A 27424-nucleotide genomic window follows, 5' to 3' on the forward strand; every position below is an offset into this window, starting at 1 on the left:
GGGGTGGAGAAACACATCAGGGTGGAGTTTGTCTTCAGATGATGCCTGAATGAAATCAGAGGTTTCTACACATTCAAGAGAGAGAGAGAAACAGAGAGTGTTACTGCAGCCTCCGCCTACAGACACACACACACTGACTCAACCCAAACATCACAGTAAGTCTTGCTTTACTATGATTTTACATGCAGTTGGTGTGAGTAAATCAGCTGAAGCTGAGTCTGAAGGAAACCTCTTAAAGTCAAATGCTGAGTGTGTGTGTTGTGGTCGCAGATCTGTGTGTGTGTGTGTTAGTGAGCGAGAACTGTGCTTTAGTATTGAGTTTCATTTTTAGTTGCCAGTTTGATGTGGAAACTCAGATTAACATGCATGCCATGTAGCTGTCGATTGCATGCTTTTGATCAGATCAGAATAGAAAAGGATCAGTCAAATTCTAAAGCTCAGAAATTCCTGAAGAGTTTAGGAGACTGGATTATTTTTTGTATATGTTTTGTGTGATATGTGAGTTCCTTAGTTGAAAGACATGTACACTGAAAAAAGTGTTGCATGCAAAACTGCTGCAAACAATTTATTTGTGTTGAGTTTAAACAAACAAATTAAATTTAATAATGTTCAACTTAATTTGTTTGTTTAAATTCAGCCCAAATAAATTGTTTACAACCACTTAACTTAAAAAATTGAGTAAATCCAAAGAATCATCTTTGAATAATTGTTTTCAGTGTAGACAAATGAGGCATTTTTGAGTTTTGTTTTGTTTGTTAAAATATGTTAATAACCTGTAGTTAACTTCTATGTAACTCTTGGGGATGTTTTCATCCACTCTGTGTTGATTTTGAGTCTTAATTTGGCCATAATATTTTCTTTGTTTCAGCTAGCAGAATGATTTTGGGTAACAAATCTTATTGTGACACATATTTTGAGAAAATGCTTTGAAATTTTTAAAGAACTCAATGATACACTTTTACTACCTATTTACTAAATTTACTACCCTTTTGTTATGTTCGGGATGAAAACATCCGCTAAATTAAAGTGCTGTAAAATGCATCAGATACATTTTTTTTAAATTTCCTAATCAAAACTATTCAATTGCTTAGAATTTTTTTTTTTTTTTTTTTGTCTTCATATTGTTTTTTTTGTTTTGTTTTTTACAATGACAGTGACAATGATAATAACTTAACAGATCAGGTTAAATCATATTATATACACATATAAACCAGTAAAAAAAAGCAAAAGAACAAAAAACAAACAAAAAAACTTAAATGAAACAAACATACATAAATAGCACAAATACAGCAAGAGGAAAGAAGGACTTATGTGTCCGTGATATTTCCAAAATAATCTATCATAATAATAAAAATAATCTATCACTTTTCTTGTTTTGAACCAGTCTCAGATATCAATTTAAATAAAAAAATGTAAAAAAAGAAGCCTGTGAATTTGAGAATTTCTGTTTGTGATACAAATTAAAAAAGTTAACAATGTAGTTCTCTGGTACTGTATATCAGTTTTACTTTTAATAGTAACAATTAATATCTTGTAGTTGAAAGGGGCTGGAAGAAGAAATATAATTACAGGATTTTAAGTCTTTAATTGCCAAATTCACAAATGATGTGACTGATTTGATGAAAAAAACACACGAAGTGAAGTTTAGTTATAAACAAGTTTCGAGAGGATCACGTGCTTATGATTGCTAGCGGCTGGATCCGCATTATCCAATTCTCAATGCACCAATCAGACGACTCCTAAGCTACTACAAATACCCTGGGTTACGTACCACCGCTATCTTCGTTTTGAAGAATCCCCCCATCCACCCCTACTCCTCCTCCTTCCTAGATGGGTGACACGGTGGCCCAGTGGTTAGCACTGTTGCCTCTCAGCAAGAATGTCTCTGGTTCTAGGCTTTACCAAACCAGCAGACATTTCTGTGCGGAGTTTGCATTTTCTCCCCGTGCTCACGTGGGTTTCCCCCGGGTTTCCCGGTTTCCTCCCACCGTCCAAAAAACATGCAACATAAGTTAATTGACTAATCCAAACCGGCACTATAGACATGCTCCTAGTAAATGGTTATCTCTCAAGAGCAATCACTGGCTGTTCATTGGTTATTACAGCGGGGGAGTTCTCGAGATCTACCTGAGCTCAAACTCCCTTCTCGCCTTGCAACGGGAGGGAGCCCCGGGCTCGAGGATCTTATGAGCTCAGGGCTCTCTCCCGGGACAGCATGCCAAACAAGCTTATAATTAATCATCAGCTAAGTGTGAACTCTTGAAATGACGTATTTTCAATAAAAAAAATAGTTGTGGCCTTTGATACATTGTTTTTGATTAGTTTTTTATTTTTTCTCCCTAATTTACTGTTGGTGGCTGTTTTTGCCCCATTGACTTCAATTATAATCACATTTTTTTGATTGCAGAGCCATGACATCATATAATCAAGCATGTTTGATTGTTGCTGGTTTTCCCTGTTGGGAAGAGGTCAAATTAGTAATTTTTACTGTTGATCATCGGTTGGCACCATTAACCCTTTAGATAGGCCTGTGCAAAAAAAGCTTAGCTTCTGGATTTTATATGGAGTATAACAGCAAATTAAAGTGTGTGTATGTGTGTCTGAGAGTGTGAGAGTGACCTTTGCGCACTTACATTGATGTATCTGAGAAAATTAAAAATATGCATCTCAGCTCTCAGAACTACATGGAGTAAACAAAAGCAAACACTGTGTGTTTATGCACCATCAAATGTGGTTATAATGGAAGTCAATAGGGCAAAAACAGCCACCAACAGTATAGTAGGGAGATAAAATGAAAATCTAACAATGCATCAAAGCCAATATTGTTACTAATCGTTCACATGTTCAAGACTCTCATAAAAGGTTTTTAAAAAATCCAATCTACAGTCACTTTTTTATATTGAAAATGCATCATTTTCTGTGTGTTTTTTACCAAATCAGTAACATTATTAGTAAACTTGGTAATTAAAGAGCTATAATCCTGTCATTTGCTAAACAATTTAGTAGTTTTGATCAGGACTGAGGTTAATTAACAGATTTATGCAAAAAAATATAAAAAATATTAATCTGATGCATCCCGAACATAATTAAAGGGTAGTAAATATGAACCGAGCACAAGGGTTGAACATTTCTGCAACTTAAAAAAATGAATTCTGTGGAGCGCAGTTTTTTTTTGTGTGTGTAAAGCTAATGAATGTGGAGAGTAGCTCGGGTTATTTTCTCTTTGTTGAAAGATTGAGATATTATTGAAAAACGTTCTACGTTTAACTAACAGATCTCATTGTGACTTGCCCTTTCAGTTTCTCATTATGTCAAATGACTCAGTAGCTGTTATCTGTCACTGGCCCATTTGTACACTCAAAAAATGACTTTTGCTGCTTGTTCAAACTTCGTAGTTAAAATGAGCCGAATCAACACAAGTCTTGGGTTTTTAGGAGGGGGACAACTTAATTTTTTATGTTCAATTTACATAAATTAAAAAAAATGTGTTTAAAGGTCCTGTGAAGTGCTTTGAAATGTGCAGTTTTTATTCGATGTTTGACGTCACAGCTCTGCCAGTGAGAGTGGTTGAGCTCAAGAGCATCAAATAAAAAGCATCTTGAAGGGGGCGGGGCTTGTCAGATACTAGAGAGCACTTGATTGGTTATGATGTGATGAGAAACTAGTATGAGTTGGTGGAAGTAACAAACTGCAAGCTTTACATGTTTATCTCAGTTTTATATCTTATAAATGTGAATTTTGTCACTAGCTTATAGATATAATATGATATTGTGTTGATATAACATGAAGGAATTGTGTGGAACCCAACATTTTAACTGTGAAAAATGATGTATGATGTATATCATTGGAAAGCTCTCTAATACTTATCATATTTAACCATTGTTCTGCAGGAAATGTTATGTAGTGAGAATAATTTATTAGTTTCTAAAAAGAGAGGGTAGCAAATAAATCTAAAATGTAACTGGAGCATACCCATAAAAAACAGATAAAAGCACTTTCAGATTTTATGTTAATAATACAAAACTATGTATATTTTTGCAGTCCATAAATATTTAGGAAATAATAACTTAGAACAATTTCAGACCACTGGCTTTTATTTTCTATACTATTTAACCAAATATCAATATGTGTTTCATTAAATATATATTCTGGTAAAGTGATAAAGTGCGACAACATTTAGCACTGAGGTGCTCGCGGCGACCTGAGTTCGATTCCCGGCCTTTGCTGTCCTTTGCCGTCCCTTCCCCTCACTTTACTCCTCATGTATTCCTGTCTCAACTCCACTGTCCTATATAATTGTCACGATCACCAGCGATCTAACAACCAGAGATCGCTGGTAAACACATTAACACAAACTACAATTCTGCCTAATAATGGACTACAAAACCCAGTCATGTACCACACACACACACACACAACCGGTTCCAGATCCTGACTGATTACACTCACACAGCTGAAGCTGCTCATAGACTGATTACTTGGACTATTTAAACAGCACAGACACACATGCTGTTGTTTGTCTGACCATCCTGCTAATAAACCCTGTGTTTGGATCCTCGCCGCTGTTCTCAGCATCACGGTCACCGTTACAATAATAAAGGTGAAAACCCCTAAAAAAAACACTGTATTTTGTAGATAAATATTTTATCCATTTCTCAGTGAATATAGGAAATGTGAGTTGGTGCATACAAATAAAACAGATTTATTAAACAGATATATTTATTAAAATGTTTAGTCACAAAACATAAATTCAAGCAAATATTGCAAAAAAAATTACAACCTACAAAATTAACAAGATTTTTCAATTATTTTGGTTCTCTTGATTTTTCCTTTTTTTATTATTTGTATTTAATATATTTCTATACAACATAAATTTGAGTGTACTAGTTTTTGGACTGTTATCATAAGTTATTTTGTTAGATAAGCTCCAGATTTGGCTTCAGTACTGACAACTCTAATGTATATGCACAAATATGACTTTGTAAGGCTTCTTATTAAAAATGTGAATTTAAAAGATAAATTTGTGCGGGGTGTACTTATATATGCTGAACACTGTGTATATATATATATATATATATATATATATTCTTCATGGTTTATTGCAAAAAAATCTTAAACTTAAATGAAATTTGTTAATCAATTTTTTTATTTGACATCTGTGCAAGAAACTTCAAATTCTATTCTTTCAAATAAAATCAGAATAAGGACTATATTCAAACGTTTTCCAGAATGACATTAATTTGCATTTTGATATTACATTTGCTAGCCTACACATTAAAAAAGGTTTTTTATAAGGAGTTTGACAGTTTAAAGAAGAGCTATTATGCAAAAATCTATTTTATAATGGGTTAGTGTGACAACAGTCTGTGAATAAAATCAGCTTCTAATGGTAAAAATATATTAATTTTATTGTTTATCATCAGACTTGATAAAAACAGTCTGCAGAAACACTTTGATTGACAGTCTCCCTTTGTTAGTGTCATCAGAGGGGAAAAGCCCCGCCCATTAGCAGGGCCAGACGGAATCTGCGGACTTTTTTGCTAATTCTGCTGAGAATTTTGGTAAAAATCTGGATTTCTGCTGAATTATTTTGGAAGTATCCTAACTAAAACCTTAATATATGTAATAAAAAGTAATATCTTTTTAACATTTATTTAATGTTTACAATGCAAATCCAATTAGATTCACTTCATTTGGTAAACAAAGCAAGTCTCTCGTATAATATCTCTACTAAAAGACAGAAAATAATACTGGACAAACTGCATTGTACATTTTCATATTAGTCAATAATATCACTGTAATTAATTTAAAAAAAAACTGAATAATATAGAGTTACACACATTTACTCAAGTAAATAAACTGAATTAATGATGGGCTATAAATTGGCAGAAATCTGTGGAATTCTGCAGAATTCTGCGCGCGCAGATTCCGTGTGGGCCTACCCATTAGTGACGATCTCTCCCTCAAAAGCATAAACAGCCCTGAGTGAGAAGCAGCCGTCTAGCCATTAGAGTTTTCACCTGCTGAAGATAATGTCAGCGACTAAGAAGCATTATAAATGTAGAGTTTTAGGATGCACAAGCACCGGAGTCTCCATAGAGTCCAATATCTCTTCTGAAACACTTTTTTTTTGGACATTTTAAGTTTTTCACAGAGATAACATTAGTCACATTAGTTAAATTTGCCTCTGTGCTGACACATTTCTAGCTCCGCCCTCTTTTGAAAAAAGCACAATCTCATTTGAATTTAAAGTGACAGTCACCAAAAAGGCATACTTTTTATCAAAACCTATACAAGGGTCAGATTCAAAGAGTTATGAAGCATTATTTGTGTGGTATTTTGAGCTGAAACTTCACACACACACTCTAGACTCATTTATTTGACATCTTGTAAAAAGGGCCATAATAGGTCATCTTTAAAGGAAACTTTTGAGTCAGTTTCTAATTACTCACATGCTCTGTGTTTACACAGATTGGTTAAAGCCGCTGAAGAGGAAATAGTGATCTTTTATCTTCTGCTGATCATCATGTGCGCACCATTTTCTGTCGTTCACAGGTTTAACCTTCATTCACTTTTATTATGCCATCAAAAACACTCACAACCACATCAAACAACAGCATCTCTGCACAAACCGAAGAGCAGCGTGTGGAAGAGACACACACCTGTCATCTTAAAAACCAACGTGAGGCAGACTTTGATGAGTGGAAGAAAAGCAGAGCGCAGACATCATTACCCAGAAACCTCAGATTCACATATCTCAATCAGGTATGCATATTTGTGTAAAGTGGATCAAAAACATTGTTAGAGACTTAAAGGGATCGTTCACTTACTCGCCCTCGAAGAGATCATTTACTTACTCTCAAGTGTTTAAAAATATTTGAGTTTCTTCTTTCTGTTTAACACAAAAGAAGATATTTTGAAAAATGTTAGAAACCTGTAACTATTGACTTCCATAGTAGTAAAAACAAATAGTATGGAAGTCAATGGTTACAGGTTTCCAACATTGTTCAAAATAACTTCTTTTGTGTCTAAATACAATTTTACATTGAAGTTCATGTTAATTTTTATTAATTATTAAGCATAACTGTTTTCATCTAGACAATATTTTGCATTTCCATATATTTTCATTTGATCTAAAAATAGGAAACTTTTTACAATAAGATTTCATTTATTAACATTGTTTTACTCTATTAGTTCAAATTATACAGTGTTTATTAATTTTAGTTAAAGTTAGTGTCAGGGCTGCGCAGTGGGTAGCACGATCACCTCACAGCAAGAAGGTCGCTGGTTCGAGCCTCGGGTGGGTCAGTTGGCGTTTCTGTGTGGAGTACGCATGTTCTGCATGAATGAGTGCGTATGGGTGTTTCCCAGTGATGATTTGCAGCTGGAAGGGCATCCACTGCGTAAAACATGCTGGGTAAGTTGGTGGTTCATTCCGCTGTGGCGACCCCAGATTAATAAAGGGACTAAGCCGAAAAGAAAATGAATGAATGAATGAATAAAGTTGGTTTATTTAGTTCATTTAGAACATTTAGTTCTGTGTAATATTCAGTTTTTTAAATAATGTGTTATTAAATGTCGTAACATTTATTAACATATTATTTAAAAACAACTTGTTTTAGTAAATGTAAATATTTAAATATAAATATAATCTTTATTAAATGATATCACGCAAAATATGCTTGCTTGATTTGAAATAAACAAGTAGAGACTAAGCTAAGAAAATGTGAACTTCAAATTAAATGATGAAAAACACTGTTTAATTGACTATAAACGTTCAAAACATCATTAAAAACATTTAATTTAATACATTTAAAATCAATATTAGAAACAAAGAGTGTTCCCTATTATCATTCTGCAAACGTTCTGACTGACTGATTCGATCCAAGACCAACGACAAGATGATCCCAAAGTTTCCATATCCTGGACCAGGCCGTATCCTGAGCAGCTACTGTGGTGGTCATGGAAGAGTGGAGAACATGAGACTGATTCCTGTGACGCTCCAGAGACAGACGAGTCTTCGCTGAGGCCAGCTTCCAGCCTCCGCCGCTGAGACTGCAGCTCTGTACAAGAAGTTTGGCCAGCGGAGAAATTAAAATGGTCGTGCCCAACTGAGTCTGGTTTCTCTCAAGGTTTTTTTTCTTCACTTTCGCCAATTGGTAAAGTTTTTTCCCTCTCCGCTGTCGCCACTGGCTTGCATGGTTCAGGATCTATAGAGCTGCGCATCGTTGGATTTGCTCTTCAGTGTTTGGACTCTCAGTAGTGATTATTAAACCACACTGAACTGAGCTCAACTGAACTGAACTTAAACACTACAAACTGAACTACACTGTTCCTATTTACTGTGACCTTTTATGTGAAGCTGCTTTGACACAATCTACATTGTAAAAGCGCCATACAAATAAAGGTGAATTGAATTGAATTGAACATTCATTTATTCATTCATTCATTTTCCTTTAATTTAGTCCCTTTATTCATCAGGGGTCGCCACAACGGCATGAACCGCCAACTTAACCAGCATATGTTTTACGCAGAGGATGCCCTTCCAGCTGCAACCCAGTACTGGAAAACATCCATACACTCTCACATTCACACTCACACTCACTACGGCCAATTTAATTTATTCAATTCCCCTATAGCGCTTGCTCTGGACTCCGGATATATTGTGTAGTAATGAGATGAACTACTCTGCTAGTATGAGTGAAGAACTGACTGACTTGCATGCACTAAATATTATAAAAGTTAGCTAAATTAATTTATTAAAAACTAAAGTGGACATGTTTGTGCATATAACCACCAGGAAATTATCTTTAAAAAAAAGATGACAACATGTGCACGCATAGGGCATGTTTAGAATAATGGCAAGTGCGAACAAAGTGGAGTACGTGGCAGTGTTGTTGTTGTTGCTGAAATGTCTGCTAACCCTTCATCAGCGTGAATTTACTTCCCATTACATGTGAAGTCATCTGTAGCCTGAGCTTGAACGACTTTGCTGACTTTTGCTTTTTTAAATATTTCCCAGAGTTTAACAGAGCAAGAAATTTTTCACAGTATTTCCTATAATGTTTTTTCTTCTGCAGAAAGTCTTATTTGTTTTAAGCTGAATACTAGTATCTTGAAAATCAGTATCTAGTATCTAGTCAAATATTATTTACTGTCATCATGGCAAAGATAAAATAAATCAGTTATTGGAAATGAGTTATTAAAACTATTATGTTTAGAAATGTGTTGAACAAATCTTCTTTCTGTTGAAGACAAATGGGGGGGCTAATCATTTTTACAGTGATGTACAATACAAGCCTACACAAACAACTTAGATAGAGTTTTGCAATTTTGGTGAGAACTTTATTTTACATGGCATGTTTGGAGTTGCTCAACTGGTTTTCATTGTGCTGATATTGTGTTGTCAGAAGGTGCTGGGAGTTTTGGCCACAGACGTTATTCCAGCAGGCACGTGGTTGGGTCCACTGCTGGCCAAACATCTCCATCCTGAAGATACACCTGCAGACGTCCATCCGCAGCACATCTGGAGGGTACGTCTGTGAGTGTGTGTACAGGTTTATGTGATTGACTCTTCATACCCCTGAAGTTCAAAATGCATAAATATGACTATGGAGTGTCCCTGTAAATCATGTATACAAGTGTGTGTGTGTGTGTGCGTGTGTGCGTGTGTGTGTGTGTGTGTGTGTGTGTGTGTGTGGACAGGTTTATGAAGTGTCTTTGTAAATCATGTATACAAGTGTGTATGTGTGTGGACAGGTTTATGGAGTGTCCCTGTAAAACATGTATACAAGTGTGTGTGTGTGTGTGTGTGTGTGTGTGTGTGTGTGTGTGTGTGTGTGTGTGTGTGTGTGTGTGTGTGTGAGAACAGGTATATGGAGTGTCCCTGTAAAACATGTATACAAGTGTGTCTGTGTACAGGTTTATGTGGTTGATTCCTCATATCCCTGTAGTTCAAAACACTTAAATTACGCCTATGGAGTGTCCCCGTAAAACATATATGCACATATGTGTGTGTGTGTTTACATGATTATGGAGTGTCCCTGTAAAACATGTAAACAAGTGTGTGTATAGGTTTATGGAATGTCCCTGTAAACCTATACAAGTGTGTATGTGTACAGGTTTATGGAGTGTCCCTGTAAAATGTGTGTGTGTGCGTGCGTGCGTGCGTGTGTGTGTGTGTGTGTGTGTGTGTGTGTGTGTACATGTTTATGTGGTTGACTCCTTATATTTGTGTAATTCAAAATGCTGAAATTACGCCTATGGAGTGTCCCTGTAAAACATATACACAAGTGTATGTGTGTGTGTGTGTGTGTGTGTGTGTGTGTGTGTGTGTGTGTGTGTGTGTGTGTGTGTGTGTGTGCGCGCGCGCATGTGTTTATGTCATTGACTCCTCATATCCCTGTAGGCTAGAAGGCTTAAATTACACCTATAGAGGGTCCCTGTAAAACATGTATACAAGTGTGTGTGTGTGTGTGTGTGTGTGTGTGTGTGTGTGTGTGTGTGTGTGTGTGTGTGTGTGTGTGTGTGTGTGTGTGTGTGCGCGCATGTGTTTATGTCATTGACTCCTCATATCCCTGTAGGCTAGAAGGCTTAAATTACACCTATAGAGGGTCCCTGTAAAACATGTATACAAGTGTGTGTGTGTGTGTGTGTGTGTGTGTGTGTGTGTGTGTGTGTGTGTACAGGTTTATGTGCAAAACTCATCACATCTCAGTAGTTCAGTACACTTAATCTACGCCTATAGTGTGTCCCTGTAAAACATGTGTACAAGTTTATATGGGTGTGTGTGAGAGATTCTGAGTCTGAGCAGCATTCTGAGTCATTGAGGCTCATATTTAGCAGTCATGTTTCAGTGGTGTGTGTGTGTGTGCTCATGTTGGGTTTCTCTGACGCACTGCTCCTCGCTTGCATGTGCCGGTAAAGCTACACACTCGTATCTCACACACTGACTCAGCAAAGGAAGTGGCTGACACTCACACAGACAGACACACACACTGAGAATAGGCTTCCCAGAAAACCTTCATAGATTGTTCTGATGCATGTGCAGCACCACAGGTTTTCACACATCATGAACTGTCAGTATTTATGATGCACAAGTTGCATAAACAGTGCATCCAAATGTGACCTAATTCCATTATTTATTTAATGTTCAAACGTTATTACATAAACATTTCTTATAAAAATATTAGAGTATAGTATGTTTGATTTAACAGGTAACTTACAATAAATACTTAAATTATTTAGACTGAACATTTAAGAGTTTGGAGTCTACTATATATATATATATATATATATATATATATATATATATATATATGTATATATATATACATGATTTATATAAACATGATTTATATATATACTCACCGGCCACTTTATTAGGTACACCTGTCCAACTGCTTGTTAATGCAGATGTCTAGTCAGCCAATCACATGGCAGCAAATCAATGCATTTAGGCATGTAGACATGGTCCAGATGATCTGCTGCAGGTCAAACCGAGCATCAGAATGGGGAAGAAAGGTGATTTAAGCGACTTTTGACACATAGTTTGTTTTCACAAATATATAAAATACACTCACATGTATTATATTATGGATATTTAATGCACACACATACATAAAAACAAAACTATACTAAACTATGTCACAGATATTTAAATGTATAATTTATATCATGTACATACACTCACTGGTCACTTTATTAGGTACACCTGTCGAACTGCTCATTAATGCATATTTCTAATCAGCCAATCACATGGCAGCAACTCAACGCATTTAGGCATGTAGACATGGTCAAGACGATCTGCTGCAGTTCAAACCGAGCATCAGAATGGGGAAGAAAGGGGATTTAATTGACTTTGAACGTGGCATGGTTGTTGGTGCCAGACGGGCTGGTCTGAGTATTTCAGAAACTGCTGATCTACTGGAATTTTCACGCACAACCATCTCTAGGGTTTACAGAGAATGGTCCGAACAAGAGAAAATATCCAGTGAGCGGCAGTTCTGTGGGCGCAAATGCCTTGTTGATGCCAGAGGAGAATGGCCAGACTGGTTCCAGTTGATAGAAAGGCAACAGTAACTCAAATAACCTCTCGTTGCAACCAAGGTCTGCAGAAGAGCATCTCTGAACACGCAACACGTCCAACCTTGAGGCAGATGGGCTACAGCAGCAGAAGACCACCCCAGGTACCTCTCCTGTCAGCTAAGAACAGAAAAACTGAGGCTACAAATAGCACCAGAACTCAATCCAATAGAGCAGCTTTGGGATGTGATGGAACAGGAGATTTGCATCATGGATGCGCAGCCGACAAATCTGCAGCAACTGCATGATGCTAACATATCAATATGGAGCAAAATCTCTGAGGAATATTTCCAGTACCTTGTTGAATGCCACGAAGGATTAAGGCAGCTCTGAATGCAAAAGTGGAACCCAATACTAGTAAGGTGTACCTAATAAATTGGCCGATGAGTGTGTATGCAATTTACGTTTTCTAAATATTAAAACATAAACATTAAACACCAACATGAAATATAAAAAATAAACAATTTCAATTTGCATTACATTTTACATTATTTCATATTAATATTACATTTCTATTTGTAAACCAGCTGCAACCCATAACTGGGGATCACCCATGCACTACCATTCACACACATACACTATGGACAATTTAGCCTATCCAATTCACCTATAGTGCATTTCTTTGGACTTGTGGGGGAAACCGGAGCACCCGGAGGAAACCTACACAGGGAGAACATGCAAACTCCACATAGAAATGCCAACTGACCACAAAAGATACAGTTTAAATAATAAAAATCTGTTATATTTTACATGAAAATATGACTCTGCAAAAGAAATCTATAAATAATAAAATATGTTGAACATCAAACAGTGATTTTGAGCTGCAGACAGCTTAAAATTCAGCTTTTTCCATCACAGGAGTAGATTAAATCATTTTGATTTATTTTAAAAATCTGTTATTTAAAATTATACTAATATTTTCATGTATTTTTTTTTATTAAATACATCTCTGTGAGCAGTAGAGACTTTAAAAAACCAAACATTTAAACAGTCTATGTGTTATCTATTAAAATACACCCTGATAAATACAAAAACACACTCCTGAAAGCAGAATCTAGAGAGTTAAATATTACTCCAAATGAAAATGAATTTGATCTCTCTGTATGACTGCAATGCACATAAGGCAAGTTCATAAACGTGCAAGTTCAGTTTCTGAAGATCAGTATTAGACCGGATGAACTAAAGTGGAAACAGAGAAAGAGAGAAACAGGTGTCGTAAGGTCAAACAGACGAGCCGTTCATCCAGCGACTAGAAAACTGAATCAGCAACTAAACCACACGCTCTCACTTTCACACTGTGACTGACACTAAAAGGAAGATCAGAGAGCACTGCAAATCAGAGAGCGTAAAATACTAACTGGGGTTCAAATGCCTTTTAAATATACGCTAAATACGTTTTGTATATTTCAGTCTTAATAAAATATATTTATTTCAACTTTAATAAACAGAAATCTATTTCAAAATGTTTTTAAGGGTCATTTTTCACCTTGCAGTAGACTGTGTGGTGCTGCACAATATATCATTTCAGCATCGATATCGCAATAGTCACATCGCAGCAGTGTTGAGTTGGGATTATAGTTGGCCAGTAACCACAGTTACAGGCCACTAAGGCACGTGACTGTGTGAGTATTTTAAGAGAGTTTCAAGCATCTTAATAGCGCTTAAAGAAAGATTAATAACTCTAACCTCCAGCTGATCAAATATAAGGTAATCCATAGACTACACTATTCCCGCACTAAATTGCACTCTATATACCCCTCTGTATCGTCTCTATGTATTAAATGCAAGACCAATGAAGGTACACTGGCTCACATATTTTGGTTCTGCCCAAAAATATCTAAATTTTGGACGGAGGTGTTCTCTTTTTACGCTGAAGTTTTAAGGATTAATTTTCCTCCTGACCCACTTATTGCAATATTAGGCTGGGCTCCTTCCTTTGAAAACTGTAGCTTGGATCAAATCCAGACAGTTCAATATGGAATGACTATGGCAAAAAAGGTAATATTATTGATGTGGAATAAAGAGTGTACACCTAAATGTGAAACATGGCTTACAGAGTTTTGTAATGTACTACACATGGAAAAGATTAGATATGAGATTGCAGGTAAACCAAAGAAATGTCTACAGACTGACCAATGAAAACTGAGTGGTGTGGAAGATTTCATGAAACATAGCAATGTGTACAAAATACAAATTTTCAATAATCAGGTATGTATAGGTGTTCATATATCCGAAACCTTTTTATTATTAATTTATTTTATTTTATTATTATTATTTTATTTTATTTCTTTTTTATCTCCTTTCCTTTTTCATTTTTGTCCCTCTTTTGTTATCTGTATTGATTTGTACTCTCATATGTGTATATGCTCTATATGTAGTGTACATATGCAGATATTTGACTGGACTTGTGAATATGTGCAGGTATAGATTTCTCATGGAGGAATATGATTAAGTATCTGTACAGTTGTGGACGTGTATGTGCATATGTATTTACATGTCAAATATGTTTACTTATTTTTATTTGCTGGCATGGGAGGGATTTTGGGGTTTGTTCTTTAAAATGTGAAAAACTCTAAATAAAATATTAAAAAAAAAAGAAAAAAAAAAGAAAGATTAATTTTGTTTAATTATTTGTATGATGAAGATTATTATTATTATTATTTTTTTTTTATGATTATTTATTTATTGCAGAACAAAGCCAGCATACATAGCTAGCAACAACTTTATACAAGCCAGGGTTTGCATTAAATAAAAATACATAAAGAAATTACAAATAATAATAATAATAAAATAAAGACAGTAAAATAATAACTGAATAACAATACACACAAAAAAGAAAAGCTCTGGGGTGAGAATTAACTAGTTATTATATAGGAAATTGTCTCAATAAAATTGGACCATGCTTTGATTGTATGGGGTTTAGCTCTGTTAATTCTTGCAGTGGAACGTTCTAACAGTGCAATATTTTTTAATTCAATAAGCCACATTTTATCCGCTGGGAATGAGGGTTCATACCATATTTTAAATATAACTTTCTTGGCTGCAGTTAGTGCAGTATGAAATATCCTGCGTTGGGAAGTGTTTAGGTTTAGATCATAATCATCATTCAATAAACAGATATTAGGGTATTTGGGAATGAACATTTCTCACAATTCTGAAATAGTTTGAAATACCTTATCCCAAAATGTACTGATAAGTGGACATTCAAAAAACATATGCATATATGTCATGAAGATTATTTTTTTTTTACGTTTTATTATTCACTGTCTGTACCTGAACTGACTCTCCCCAGAGACCCATAAAGCACTGTTTATTTCACTTTAATATTTGCTCCATTGTGTTTATTCATGACTGTAGTTTGTTTATTACATGCATATAATAAATTAAGTAAAATATATTTATATTTCACTCCCCAGTCAATCTAAATGAATGACTTTCCAAATGGAACTATTCAAGTTGTCTGGTGAAATTGTATTTATATCGCAATGTATACTGCAAACAGAAAGAAAACATCTGTAAAACTTATCATGCAGCCCTAGTATAAAGTATTCATTATTTTTAAACAGATATAGCAGTTATATATTGAATAATTACACTCTAAACTCTGTTAGAGTAACACAAATATAGCTCATGTAAATTATTTTCCTCTAAAGATTTGTTTGTGATTTTTGTCTTTTACAGTTGCAGTCATGAGACAGTGGCAGTTTTTTATTAATTGATTATTATTCAATAATGTTATTATTTATTTGTTTGTTTGTGTGCTTTATTTTTGCCCCCTTTCATAGTATGATTTATTTAGAGTTTTACACCGCAAATAAAGATTTTCTTAATTGTTTATTTTAATAAAATTTGTTTTAAAAAAATATATTTAAATGCTTAAAATTCTATTTTGCCTAATTAGTTTCTATGAAAACACATTGACATGTATGTTAGTGTTTTAAATATGTATATTTTATATTTTTAAAAATATGCAAAAAAAAAAAGATGTAAAAAATAGTTTACAATAAAAATTATATTTAAATTATTTAGACTGAATATTTAAGAGTTTGGTGTCAGATAGATTTTTAAAAATATTTATATATTTGTTATTGAAAATATTAAATATTTACAGTATCTCATGTAAATTAGTTTCCTCTGAATAACTTTTAGTGATTTTTTTCCTGTTACAATTGCAGTTATGAGACAGTAGCAGTTTTTTATTAACTGATTATTATTTAACAATATTATTATTATTTATGCTCCCTTTAATAGTATTTTTTTATTTAGAAGTTTTGCAGAGCAAATAAAGATTTTCTTAATTCTCTTGTATATTTTATAAAAATATGCTTATGTTTATGCTAATGCTATATTTATAAAAATGCTTAAAATTATATTTTGTCTAATTATTTTCTATGAAAAATATTTTCTATCAAACCGAGCATGAGAATGGGAAAGAAAGGTAATTTAGGTGACTTTAAGCGTGGGCGTGGCATCCCACATAGGGCATCCCACTCAGCTCTGGCCCACACAATCAGCTTTTGCTTGGCCCACATGCCGCAGTGAATTAGGGTACATGACTGGACCAAGTCTGGCTTCCAGCTAAGGACCAAACATGGACCATATGTGGGCCAAGTCACAGCCAAGTTGGTAACCCAGAACTGGGCCAAAAATGTTGGTGTCACGACTGCAGTTAAATTGAAAAACCCATGAAGCATTGGGCTTTAGACACACTATAGGCATGCTTTTTTGTTGAAGCGACCTGATTGGTACAATGTTTTTCTTTATTAAAAAAAAATATAAAAGTGGGTCAAGACAGGCCAAACTTATGTGACCCATATACATTTTTAACATCTGGGCCAAATACTACATTTGACATCTGGCCCAAGTCTTGTGTGCCGCCTTAAAAACAGTGCCACCTCTATCAAACCCGGGCCATGTTTGGCCCACATGATGCATGTTAGTGCCAAATAAATGCCTGCTGTGCCAGCTTTATGCCAAATTTGGGTCAGAATTCTTTGCTACCTGGGTTGGTTGGGCGAGTCTTGATTTCTGCTGGGACATTCGGATGGTGCATATTGTCCATAGTGTATGTGTGTGAATGGTAGTGCATGGGTGATCCCCAGTGATGGGTTGCAGCTGGTTTACAAATAGAAATGTAATATTAATATGAAATAATGTAAAATGTAATGCAAATTTAAATTAATTATTTTTTATATTTCATGTTGGTGTTTAATGTTTATGTTTTAATATAAAAAAATGTAAATTGCATACACACTCATCGGCCACTTTATTAGGTACACCTTACTAGTATTGGGTTTGACCCCCTTTTGCATTCAGAGCTGCCTTAATCCTTTGTGTCATAGATTCAACAAAGTACTGGAAATATTCCTCAGAGACTTTGGTCCATATTTATATGTTAGCATCATGCAGTTGCTGCAGATTTGTCAGCTGCGCATCCATGATGTGAATCTCCTGTTCCATCACATCCCAAAGCTGCTCTATTTGATTGAGTTCTGGTGCTATTTGTAGCCTCAGTTTTTCTGTTCTTAGCTGACACAAGAGGTACCCGGTGTGGTCTTCTGCTGCTGTAGCCCATCCGCCTCAAGGTTAGACGTGTTGTGTGTTCAGAGATGCTCTTCTGCAGACCTCGGTTGTAACGAGTGGTTATTTGAGTTACTGTTGCCTTTCAGCTGGAACCAGTCTGGCCATTCTCCTCTGACATCAACAAGGCATTTGCGCCCACAGAACTGCCGCTCACTTGATATTTTCTCTTTTTCGGACCATTCTCTGTAAACCCTAGAGATGGTTGTGCGTGAAAATTCCAGTAGATCAGCAGTTTCTGAAATACTCAGACCAGCCCGTCTGCCATCAACAACCATGCCACATTCAATGTCACTTAAATCACCTTTCTTCCCCATTCTGATGCTCGTTTTGAACTGCAGCAGATCATCTTGACCATGTCTACATGCCTAAATGCATTGACTTGCTGCCATGTGATTGGCTGATTAGAAATGTGCATTAACGAGCAGTTGGACAGGTGTACCTAATAAAGTGGCCGGTGAGTGTATTTCAAATGCTGTTGCTGATGCTTTCTATTCATCGTATAGAAATCATATTCATTTTGGCCATTTTTTGTTAAATATATTGAAATATACACGTAATTTAAAATGTATAAAAACACTTCAGAATGCTTGTTAGTAGATAAGCATAACTGTTACTGTTGCTAATAGCAAAAAAAACTAGACAATAAATAAGGCAAAAAGAGGTTGAAACTTTAAGTTGAGGTCTTCTGTTAAAATGTGGATATGTTTAATTCTGTCCCTCAGGTATATTCAGCTGGGCGTTTGGATCATTTGCTGTCCTGTGAGGAAGAGAGCTCCAGCAACTGGATGTGTTTCATAAACTCTGCTCAATCTCCCTGGGAGCAGAATCTTGTCGCGTTTCAAGCAGGAATGCAGATTTACTTCTGTGCCGTGAAGGTTATAATGCCGGGGGAGGAGCTAATGGTGGGGCGGAGCCTAGAGTACAAGCAGCCAATGAGCAGCAGCCTTAGGATTTCCGGCCTGAAACAGCCACCTCCTACACACAGTGAGTGACAGCAGATTGACTTTCATGCTATTATAAGCCGTTCACCTGCACATGAAGTATTGTAAAAGTAAATACATTAATCTATTCATAATATATTCAGATATTTTAAGTGAGGTTTATTCATAAACTAATTTCGAGAGGATCACGTGCTTATGATTTATCACAGCTGGTCTCATATTAAGCTAATCAGTATCTTCCAATCATATGAGCCATAAGCTACTATAAATAACCACAGTCTTCAGTCCACTTTATCTTCGTTTGGAAGAAACCCCCCTTCCTCCCCATTCTCCTCCTTCACTATAGATCGGGCGGCACGGAGGCCCAGTGGTTACCACTGTTAGCCCCACAGCAAAAACACTGCCAGCCCTGGTCCTGCCAGGTCAGTAGGTGTTTCTGTGGGGAGTTTGTATATTCTCCTCGTGTCCGCGTGTGTTTTCCCCGGGTTCTCCAGTTTCCTCCCACCATCCAAATATATACATCATGCATAACAATCAAGCATTTGTCTAGTCCCCTTTTTTCCTCACATGTTCCCTTAGCTACTGCAGACGGGGAGTTCTGAGATCCACCGAGCTCAGGCTCCCCTCTCGCTCTGCAAACGGGAGCAAGCCCCGGGCTCGAGGATCCCTTGAGCTCGGGGCTCTCTCCCGGGACAGCATGCCAAACAAGCTTTTGATGAATCATCAGCTAAGTGTGAACTCTTGAAAGAACAGTAAAAGGATAGTAAAGTTTGTCCAAGATTTGACTTTGTGTTTCTTCAGTAAAGCATTAAAGATTTAAACTGAATGTAGTGTCAGAATTTTCAGTCGGGCTTATAATTGACTGAATGCTCATGCAGTATAACAATAAACTCTGGTCGTCTTTCTTGCTTTCACTTCACTTTCGAATCTCGTAATTTAACTTAAAACAGTCCAATAAAGGTGGAGCAAACCATCAAAAACAAAGGGGTGGGGGGGGGGGGGGAATCAGCAAATGTACTAAATATATAAACTGTACATATACAGTATTTAAGCACTATGAATAAATGATATTAAATCAAATTATGGCTCTTACACTGAAAATATGGGCTACTTGCACTTGAAGAATCAAAAACACGCATAGAAATATATATATGTATATATATCAGTGGTGTAGTCGGGGCTATACGTACGTATACTCAGTATGCCTACTTTTTTCCACTAGCTGTTTGGGTATTACGACTTCTGAGGATCAATAATTGCGTATACCCTCGGTATACTTTAACTGTATAACAAATTGTGAGAAAATTTTGTGGGTTTTTCGAAGTTAACTGAATGATGTTTTGGTGAAATGTTCAGGTAAGATTATAAAACAGCATAGGCAGGTTGGGTGGGTAATAGTACACCACCTTTTTTTAGGACTACACCACTGATATATATATATATATTTAGGCAACACAAAATTATTACCCATGACTCCTGATGATATATTGATTCATCAATATATATATGATTAGAAACTTGCGTGCAAGAAACTGCAATATCATTTATCCACTACCTCAACGAACACTCCTGAGAAAGTTTAGTTTGCAAGCTTCTTTTCTGATTGAGATCGCAGACATGCACTAAAGTTTTGCTGAATGGCATTTTCGGTTTTTGGCCAGAAGAGAAAAGTGGGCAAAACAAAAAATTTGTTGGAAAAAAAGGCCATGCTGCACTACAGTGTTCAGTCTGCTGATTTCACTCTCCCTCCAGCCTTAAGTCTTGCGACTAAGAGTGAGTATTCTTCCGTGTTTGGCGCACCTGTATTAATCTTCATTCTGACATTATTACAGCTGAGATCTATTACAGCTGAGATCTTACAGTGTGACATGAAAGTTCGTAACACGTTAAAATCATTTAGGTTTACTAAAAGTCACACCGTGTGAGCCGGGCTCTGTGTGAGGTGAAGCGGCTTTCACACCAGACGCGTAAAGAGCTGTGCTATGAAACCCATTCTTTTCAATAGCTTGCTGTGAACATGGGTGGTTTGTAGTTGCAGTGGAGCACTGTAGAAATAAATCTATTTGCTTTTACATCAAAAAATATTGAAGTCTATGCATGAGCCTGTAGGATGACCTGCCTGGCTTCTTTAATCTGCACCATTTGAAATCAAAATAAATCTAAATATAAGAAGTTTGACATATTTAAGATGGAAGTAAATGACATTTAGGAGAGTAAGTGATTGTAATTTAATGTTGGGCTTTATACTATACTATACTATACTATACTATACTATACTATACTATACTATACTACACTACACTACACTACACTACACTACACTACACTATAATATACTATACTATACTATACAATACTATACTATACTATACTATACTATACTATACTATACTATACTATACTATACTATACTATACCATACTATACCATACCATACCATACCATACCATACTATACTATACTATACTATACTATACTATACTATACTATACTATACTGCACTACACTACACTACACTACACTACACTACACTACACTATACTATACTATACTATACTATACTATACTATACTATACCATACCATACCATACCATACCATACCATACTATACTATACTATACTATACTATACTATACTGCACTACACTACACTACACTATACTATACTATACTATACTATACTATACTATACTATACTATACTATACTATACTATACTATACTATAATATACTATACTATACTATACTATACTATACTATACTATACTATACTATACTATACTGTACTGTTCTATACTATACTATACTATACTATACTATACTATACTATACTATACTATACTATACTATACTATACTATACTATACTATACTATAGAGCACAAAATATTAGAATCTGATATAATGTGATGGAGTGTGCATCGGTATGTAAATATCTAATATTAAAAAAATATTTAAAATAATTTTAATATTAAAAAAATGTTTAAAAAAATGCAATTGGAAAGGGCTTAAATTTGACTTCGGTAAAGGTTGCTTAAATTTAAGTGCTTAAATTTGACATTGGTTGACACTGTAACACTATTATACTGTACACAGCCATGCCTGTTTGTTTGTCACAGTGGTTCTTTTATTTCAAACAATTACCAAATTCATTTCTCAATTTAAAGATGCTTCTATTATTTTAACCTTCCTTTCAAATATTTTCTTAATCACTTTTTGCACTTTCAGCTGATCCTCAAGGTAAAGTTAGAAAGAGAAAAAGAGGTTACACTGTGACTGAGATCCTGGATCTGGACCCCCGGACTGACACTCCTCTAAACAAACCATTCAGTTCCATCACACTGTCTAAACATGAGAGAAAAGTGACCAGAGATCTGCAGAATCCCAAACTAACTACATCTTCAGTGACTAACAGCATCTTCGACAACATGAAAAGGCACGTATACACACCTGCTATCCCACAATCCTCTCTGCCAAGGTATACATGGCCTATAATTCAGTCTATGCCTCATAATATTCCCCTTGCACAAGTCCACATGTATCCATCTCTTTTGAGTCCAACATCCAATGGGAATCCCTTTTCATTAGTGTCAATCAATAAAAGCGACTTCAGAATTGAAGCGACAGACTCTACAAAGACTAAGATTAAACCTGAAGACTCAATAACGATGTCGCATAGCCGGACACCAGCCTTGAGTAATGCAACTCATTCTTCATTATGCCATGCTGATGACATCACAGCCAAGGGAGAGTCATTAAACATGGGCGTGGCCTCATTGAACATGGGCAGGGCTTCCGCAGATGGCTCCTCCTCCTCCACCACAGAGTCTCACGATGCCATAAAGCAGACTGTACAAGGTTACAGGTCTTTACCGTATCCATTACAGAGACAGAATGGAAAGATCCAGTATGAATGTAACGTGTGCGGGAAGAACTTCAGTCAGCTCTCCAACTTGAAGGTACTTTATTACGAATCACTCTTTTGGTTTTAATAATTTTTTATAGATTTTCCAAGTATAGACATTTACAAACCCCACAACCCCTACATACAAGAGCATTCAAGCTGTCCATTACTTCAAACTGAAAATACTGGTGTAATTAGAGGGAAAAAATGTATATAGAGAGAGAGAAAAAAGAGAAACAGATAAATAAAATAACATTAACTAATAAAACCTCATTTTAATGTGTGACCAATTTTTACCGTCTGATCTCCAGGTCCATCTGAGGGTCCACAGCGGTGAGAAACCCTACAGGTGCAACATCTGCAGGAGGAGCTTCTCCCAGCTGGCTCACCTTCAGAAGCACATCCAGGTTCACACAGGAGAAAAACCACACGTATGCCATGTAAGAACACACAAGATCTCGCAAAATAAAATAAACAGTAGTTCACAATATGTAAAACACAAAAGAGATGACCAAAAGCTAGAAATAATGGGCTGAAACGCTCAGTATATAATTTTCGCCACTAGAGGGCGTTTAACAACAACAAAAAAGGCAGAGTGTGAAATCCAAACGGCAACATCCCGCTCTCCCTCTTGAAGCTAATACGGATGTAACTGAAACTGCAATTCATCGAAATTCCACTAGTACTGGCTCCATAATAGAGCAGATTTCTATTGACCCCAATGTTAAATGGCCAACTTTACAGCAGAAAATCACAGCTGTTTACATCCTGGTACAAAGAACGATTTTGGTCCATAAAGCTAATATTAACCTTGATGACAACTGTGAGGGGGGTGAATATTTTTATAACTCATTCGATTAGTTTATATTAAGTTTGCATATTTAAGGGCGTGGCCACTTGAGTCACAGCTAGGTCTCGCTAATCGCCTTCACTTCACCTCAGCTGATTCCGGCTGATTAGCTGCTGAACTCGGTATATACATCATATTTTGTGTTGTTTTATGTGGCTTTACACAGTGAGTTGCCTTTTGGAATTATTTGCTACAATTATCAGTTGATATAGCATGCTGTGTGCACTTAATTGTGCTCACAAACCATTCATGTGGCTTCCATTTCCCAGGTGAGTAAAATTATATCCTTATATACCGTCTCTACAAATGTATTTGTTTTATTTAAGATCATTTATAATGTTCTTTAGAGCTGTAAAGCACTCCAGAGTCTGACAGATTGATTAGCTGTAGGCTCTAGAACAGTCATCTGAAGCGTTGTCATACAGTGTTATGCTGGATTTTATAAACAGCCTTGCATTTACTAACACACACTATATCTGAAGTGTTTGGAAGTAATTTGCGTTTTCCTACTGTAGAAAAATGTCATAAGAACAATGTTCAGTGGTTCAAAGTGTTACAACAGTGTTTTAAAAGACTAAACATTTTATTCCTATAGTACACAACCAAGCACATGTGGTCAGAACACAAACGAGTCGCAGGTAATGAAGTATTGAATGTGTCTCCCAAAGAAAAGCCTGTCTAAGCAAAATGCTAGCAGGCTTCTGTAGCTCCACTCCCGTTCCGCCTCTTTGCCAATATTTGGTTATCCCCAGTTGTAGCAATGACACTCGAACAAAATGGCGCCGTTTGGCCACGCCTACTGGTAGCTTCTTTTTTTTGTTGTTGTTTTTTTTTCTGGTAGCTTCTTTTGCGCTCCTCAGAAACCTATGGGTGACGTCACGTATACTACGTCCATATCTTTTACAGTCTATAGTGGAATCAGGGGAGTTAATCGTGGGAGTTCATTACATTCTATGGGACATGCTCCATCTCACTAGTCAAAATTGCTAATTTCTCTGGATTTGAACATTCTTCGAAACATTTCAAATGATGTAACACATAAGTCAGCAAATTATATAACAGTTGTAGTGGTTTTTGGCGATTTTAATAAAACAGTTTACATATTGTGCCTTTAAAACCATTCTTCAGCCATTGAGAATACTTTCATTTAATTCATAATGTTCTTAGATCTGATTGATGAAAACTGTATTCAATGTTGTAGTGTTTTACTAGACCTTTCTTGGATGCTGCCTTTGGTACCAAATCATAATTACAATCATCTGTTGACATCACCTGTTTCAATCAGTATTTAACCAATTTACCTGATTACTTGCTCTGAATTGCTCCTCTCCCAGCTTTTTTGGAATGTGTTGCAGGTCTGCATGACAGGAAGTGATGTAAATTTACAAATGAAATGAAGTTGACCAGATAAAACATGAAATGTTTTGTTGCAATTTTCTGAGCTTAAAATGTTTTGTTTTGTTTGTTTTTTTAAAAACTGCTTTTATTCTAGCCAAAATAAATCAAATAAGACTTTCTCCAGGAGAAAAATATTATAGGAAATACTGTGAAAAATTCCTTGCTCTGTTAATTTGGCAAATAATTTGAAAATCACAGGAGGGTGGATAATTTTGACTTCAACTGTACTTTAATTGCTTTAATTCATAAAGCTTTTAAAAACTCTTACATCTGTTTAGTGAAACCTGATTGGTCTGTCTCCTGCACAGGTGTGTACAAGGCGTTTCAGCAGCTGCAGTAACCTGAAAACACACCTGCGGCTCCACTCAGGTGAACGGCCGTATGTCTGCAAGCAATGCTCTGCCAGCTTCACTCAGCACATCCACCTGCGGCTCCACAGGCGGAGTCATGCCACCCCGCAGTCACATCAATGCCCGCAGTGCCCTCGCAGGTACAAACACATCTGCAGCCTGAAGATCCACCTCCAGCAGTTCTGTCCCGCTTCCAGCACCACAAGCCCCGCCTCCCTGCTGGGCTCAGCCAATGAGGAGATCGAGCGGTTTGATGTCAGCGAAGAGGCAGAGAGGCTGGAGGTTGGCATGGAAACGGAGGCTATAAAGAGGATGTGTCAGGTGATCTGGGCACAGACTCTCGCAGGTGCACCTGTCCTCCAGCAGGGGGCAGCACACATAAACACAATCAAAAGTGGATCATCCTGCTCTCTAATTCCTAAGTTTTCTGGTAAACAAGAAGCTAGTCAATAAATTGAGGGATATTTGTTGATACTGTATAAGATGCTTGTTGTCTTTGGCTGGTTTAGAATTAAGTGAGCAAACACTTAAAGGTGCTGTATGTACGTTTTTGACTCTCCAAAAGCATAAAATTGCCGCTATTTAAGTAACACACAATGTGAACATACTTGTGTAACCCACCTTGTCTTCACTCCACCAATAGCTGGTGTGGGGTGAGCGCTCTGGCGCCGTTGTCCTGTGGCTGCTGTCGCATCATCCACATGGATGCTGCACACTGGTGGTGGTTTGGAGAGACCCCCCTCATGATTGTGAAGTGCTTTGGGTGTATAGCCATACACAATAAATGCGCTTTATAAATACACATTACATTACACCAGTCCTACTGCACCCAAATCCGGTCTGAGCTGGGGTCGAACCGGCAACTCAAAGTGCTATGCAGGTAACCCTAACTTCTCTGACCTCAAAAGGTGCTCTAGTGACAGACGCCATGGTCTTTAGCCTCCTTGGTAGAGCAACCGACTCCCATAAAAAGGATCGCCGGTTCGATCCCAGCTCAGAATGGGACAAGTGCAGTAGGACCGGTGGGTTACACTCGTTTACCTGAAAAACAATGCTAAAGTCAGACATTCTCCTTTGAAAGTGTGCGTTCTGTGTCGGAAGGTCTGTCTGTGTTTTGGTCTCTATAACCAGCCTACTGCAGGTTTACCCAAATATATTTCAGCACCCGGGTTGACTTGGTGGAAAACAGCATATTTCAGTCTTGAAGGCTGTCTCAGTGTTTGTGCTACAGGCAAAAATGTGAGGACAGTAGCACCCTCCATTCAGAGTTATAGAAATCAAAATTAGATCATCCTGCTCTCTGATTCCTAAGGTTTCTGGTATACAAGAAGTTAGTCAGTAAATTGAGGGATGTTTGTAAGATGTTTGTTGTCTTTGGCTAGTTTATTATTAATAAAGCAAACATTTAAAGGTGCTGTATGTACGTTTTGACTCTCCAAAAGCATAAAAGCGCCATAATATATTTGCATATCTTTAGAAAACATGCTAAGTGAACATACTTAATATTAATAATAATAATAATAATAATTCCTTATATATATATATGTGGTGTGTGTGTGTGTGTGTGTGTGTGTGTGTGTCCTTGGACATATATCACAAAGTGCTTTACACATTTTTTGGTGATAGGTGATGCCAACAATCCTGGAAAACATCCATACACACTTGCATTCAAATACATACACTACGGACAATTTTGTTTAACCAATTCACCTATACCACATGTCTTTGGACTGTGGGAGAAACCGGAGCACCCAGAGGAAAACCACATCAACACGAGGAGAACATGCAAACTCCACACAAAAAACGCCAACTGACCCAGCCGAGGCTCGAACCAGCGACCTTCTTAATGTGAGCCGTTCGTGCTACTCACTGCGCCACAGTGCTGCACATATTATATCATTTATTATATTTTTTATATTACATCAGTTTTATTTAAAGTACTACATCTTGATTTCTAGATTTTCTTGATTATAGTTATGAACAAATGACAAAGACATGTTATATACAGTGTATAGTAAAAGAAGATTAATGTTCTGCAGAAAACTTCCAGTACACTTTACCTGAAATTTACAGACATTTATTTTCTTTTTTGTACAATGTAAAAAATGCAGAATTTAAAATCACAATTTCTAATATGCAGTTCCTTTTCTTCAGTTTTAAAAATGTTTAATTAAAACTCCGGCGCCCTCATAGTTTTGTAATACCTATTAATATGTTAAGATAACATAAGGAAACCACACAGACATGCATTCAGGCAAGAGTCGACTGCGATGAAGGTGGATTTTAGGGTTCAACTGTGTTGTTATTTTTGTATA

General features: G+C 36.3%; 1 protein-coding gene across 1 annotated transcript; it reads left to right on the forward strand.

Moving 5' to 3' along the window:
- Nucleotides 1-6579: 6579 nt before the first annotated feature.
- On the forward strand, nucleotides 6580-25605 carry prdm1c (PR domain containing 1c, with ZNF domain). Its single transcript, XM_056480638.1, has 6 exons — nucleotides 6580-6765; nucleotides 9411-9533; nucleotides 18390-18651; nucleotides 21836-22566; nucleotides 22823-22951; nucleotides 25068-25605. The coding sequence occupies exons 1-6, from the start codon at nucleotides 6580-6582 to the stop codon at nucleotides 25560-25562; spliced, it is 1926 nt and encodes a 641-aa protein (XP_056336613.1). The 3' UTR covers nucleotides 25563-25605.
- The last annotated feature ends 1819 nt before the right edge of the window (nucleotides 25606-27424 follow it).

Source organism: Danio aesculapii, chromosome 20 (genome assembly GCF_903798145.1).
Source record: "Danio aesculapii chromosome 20, fDanAes4.1, whole genome shotgun sequence".
Classification (NCBI taxonomy): Eukaryota; Metazoa; Chordata; class Actinopteri; order Cypriniformes; family Danionidae; genus Danio; species Danio aesculapii.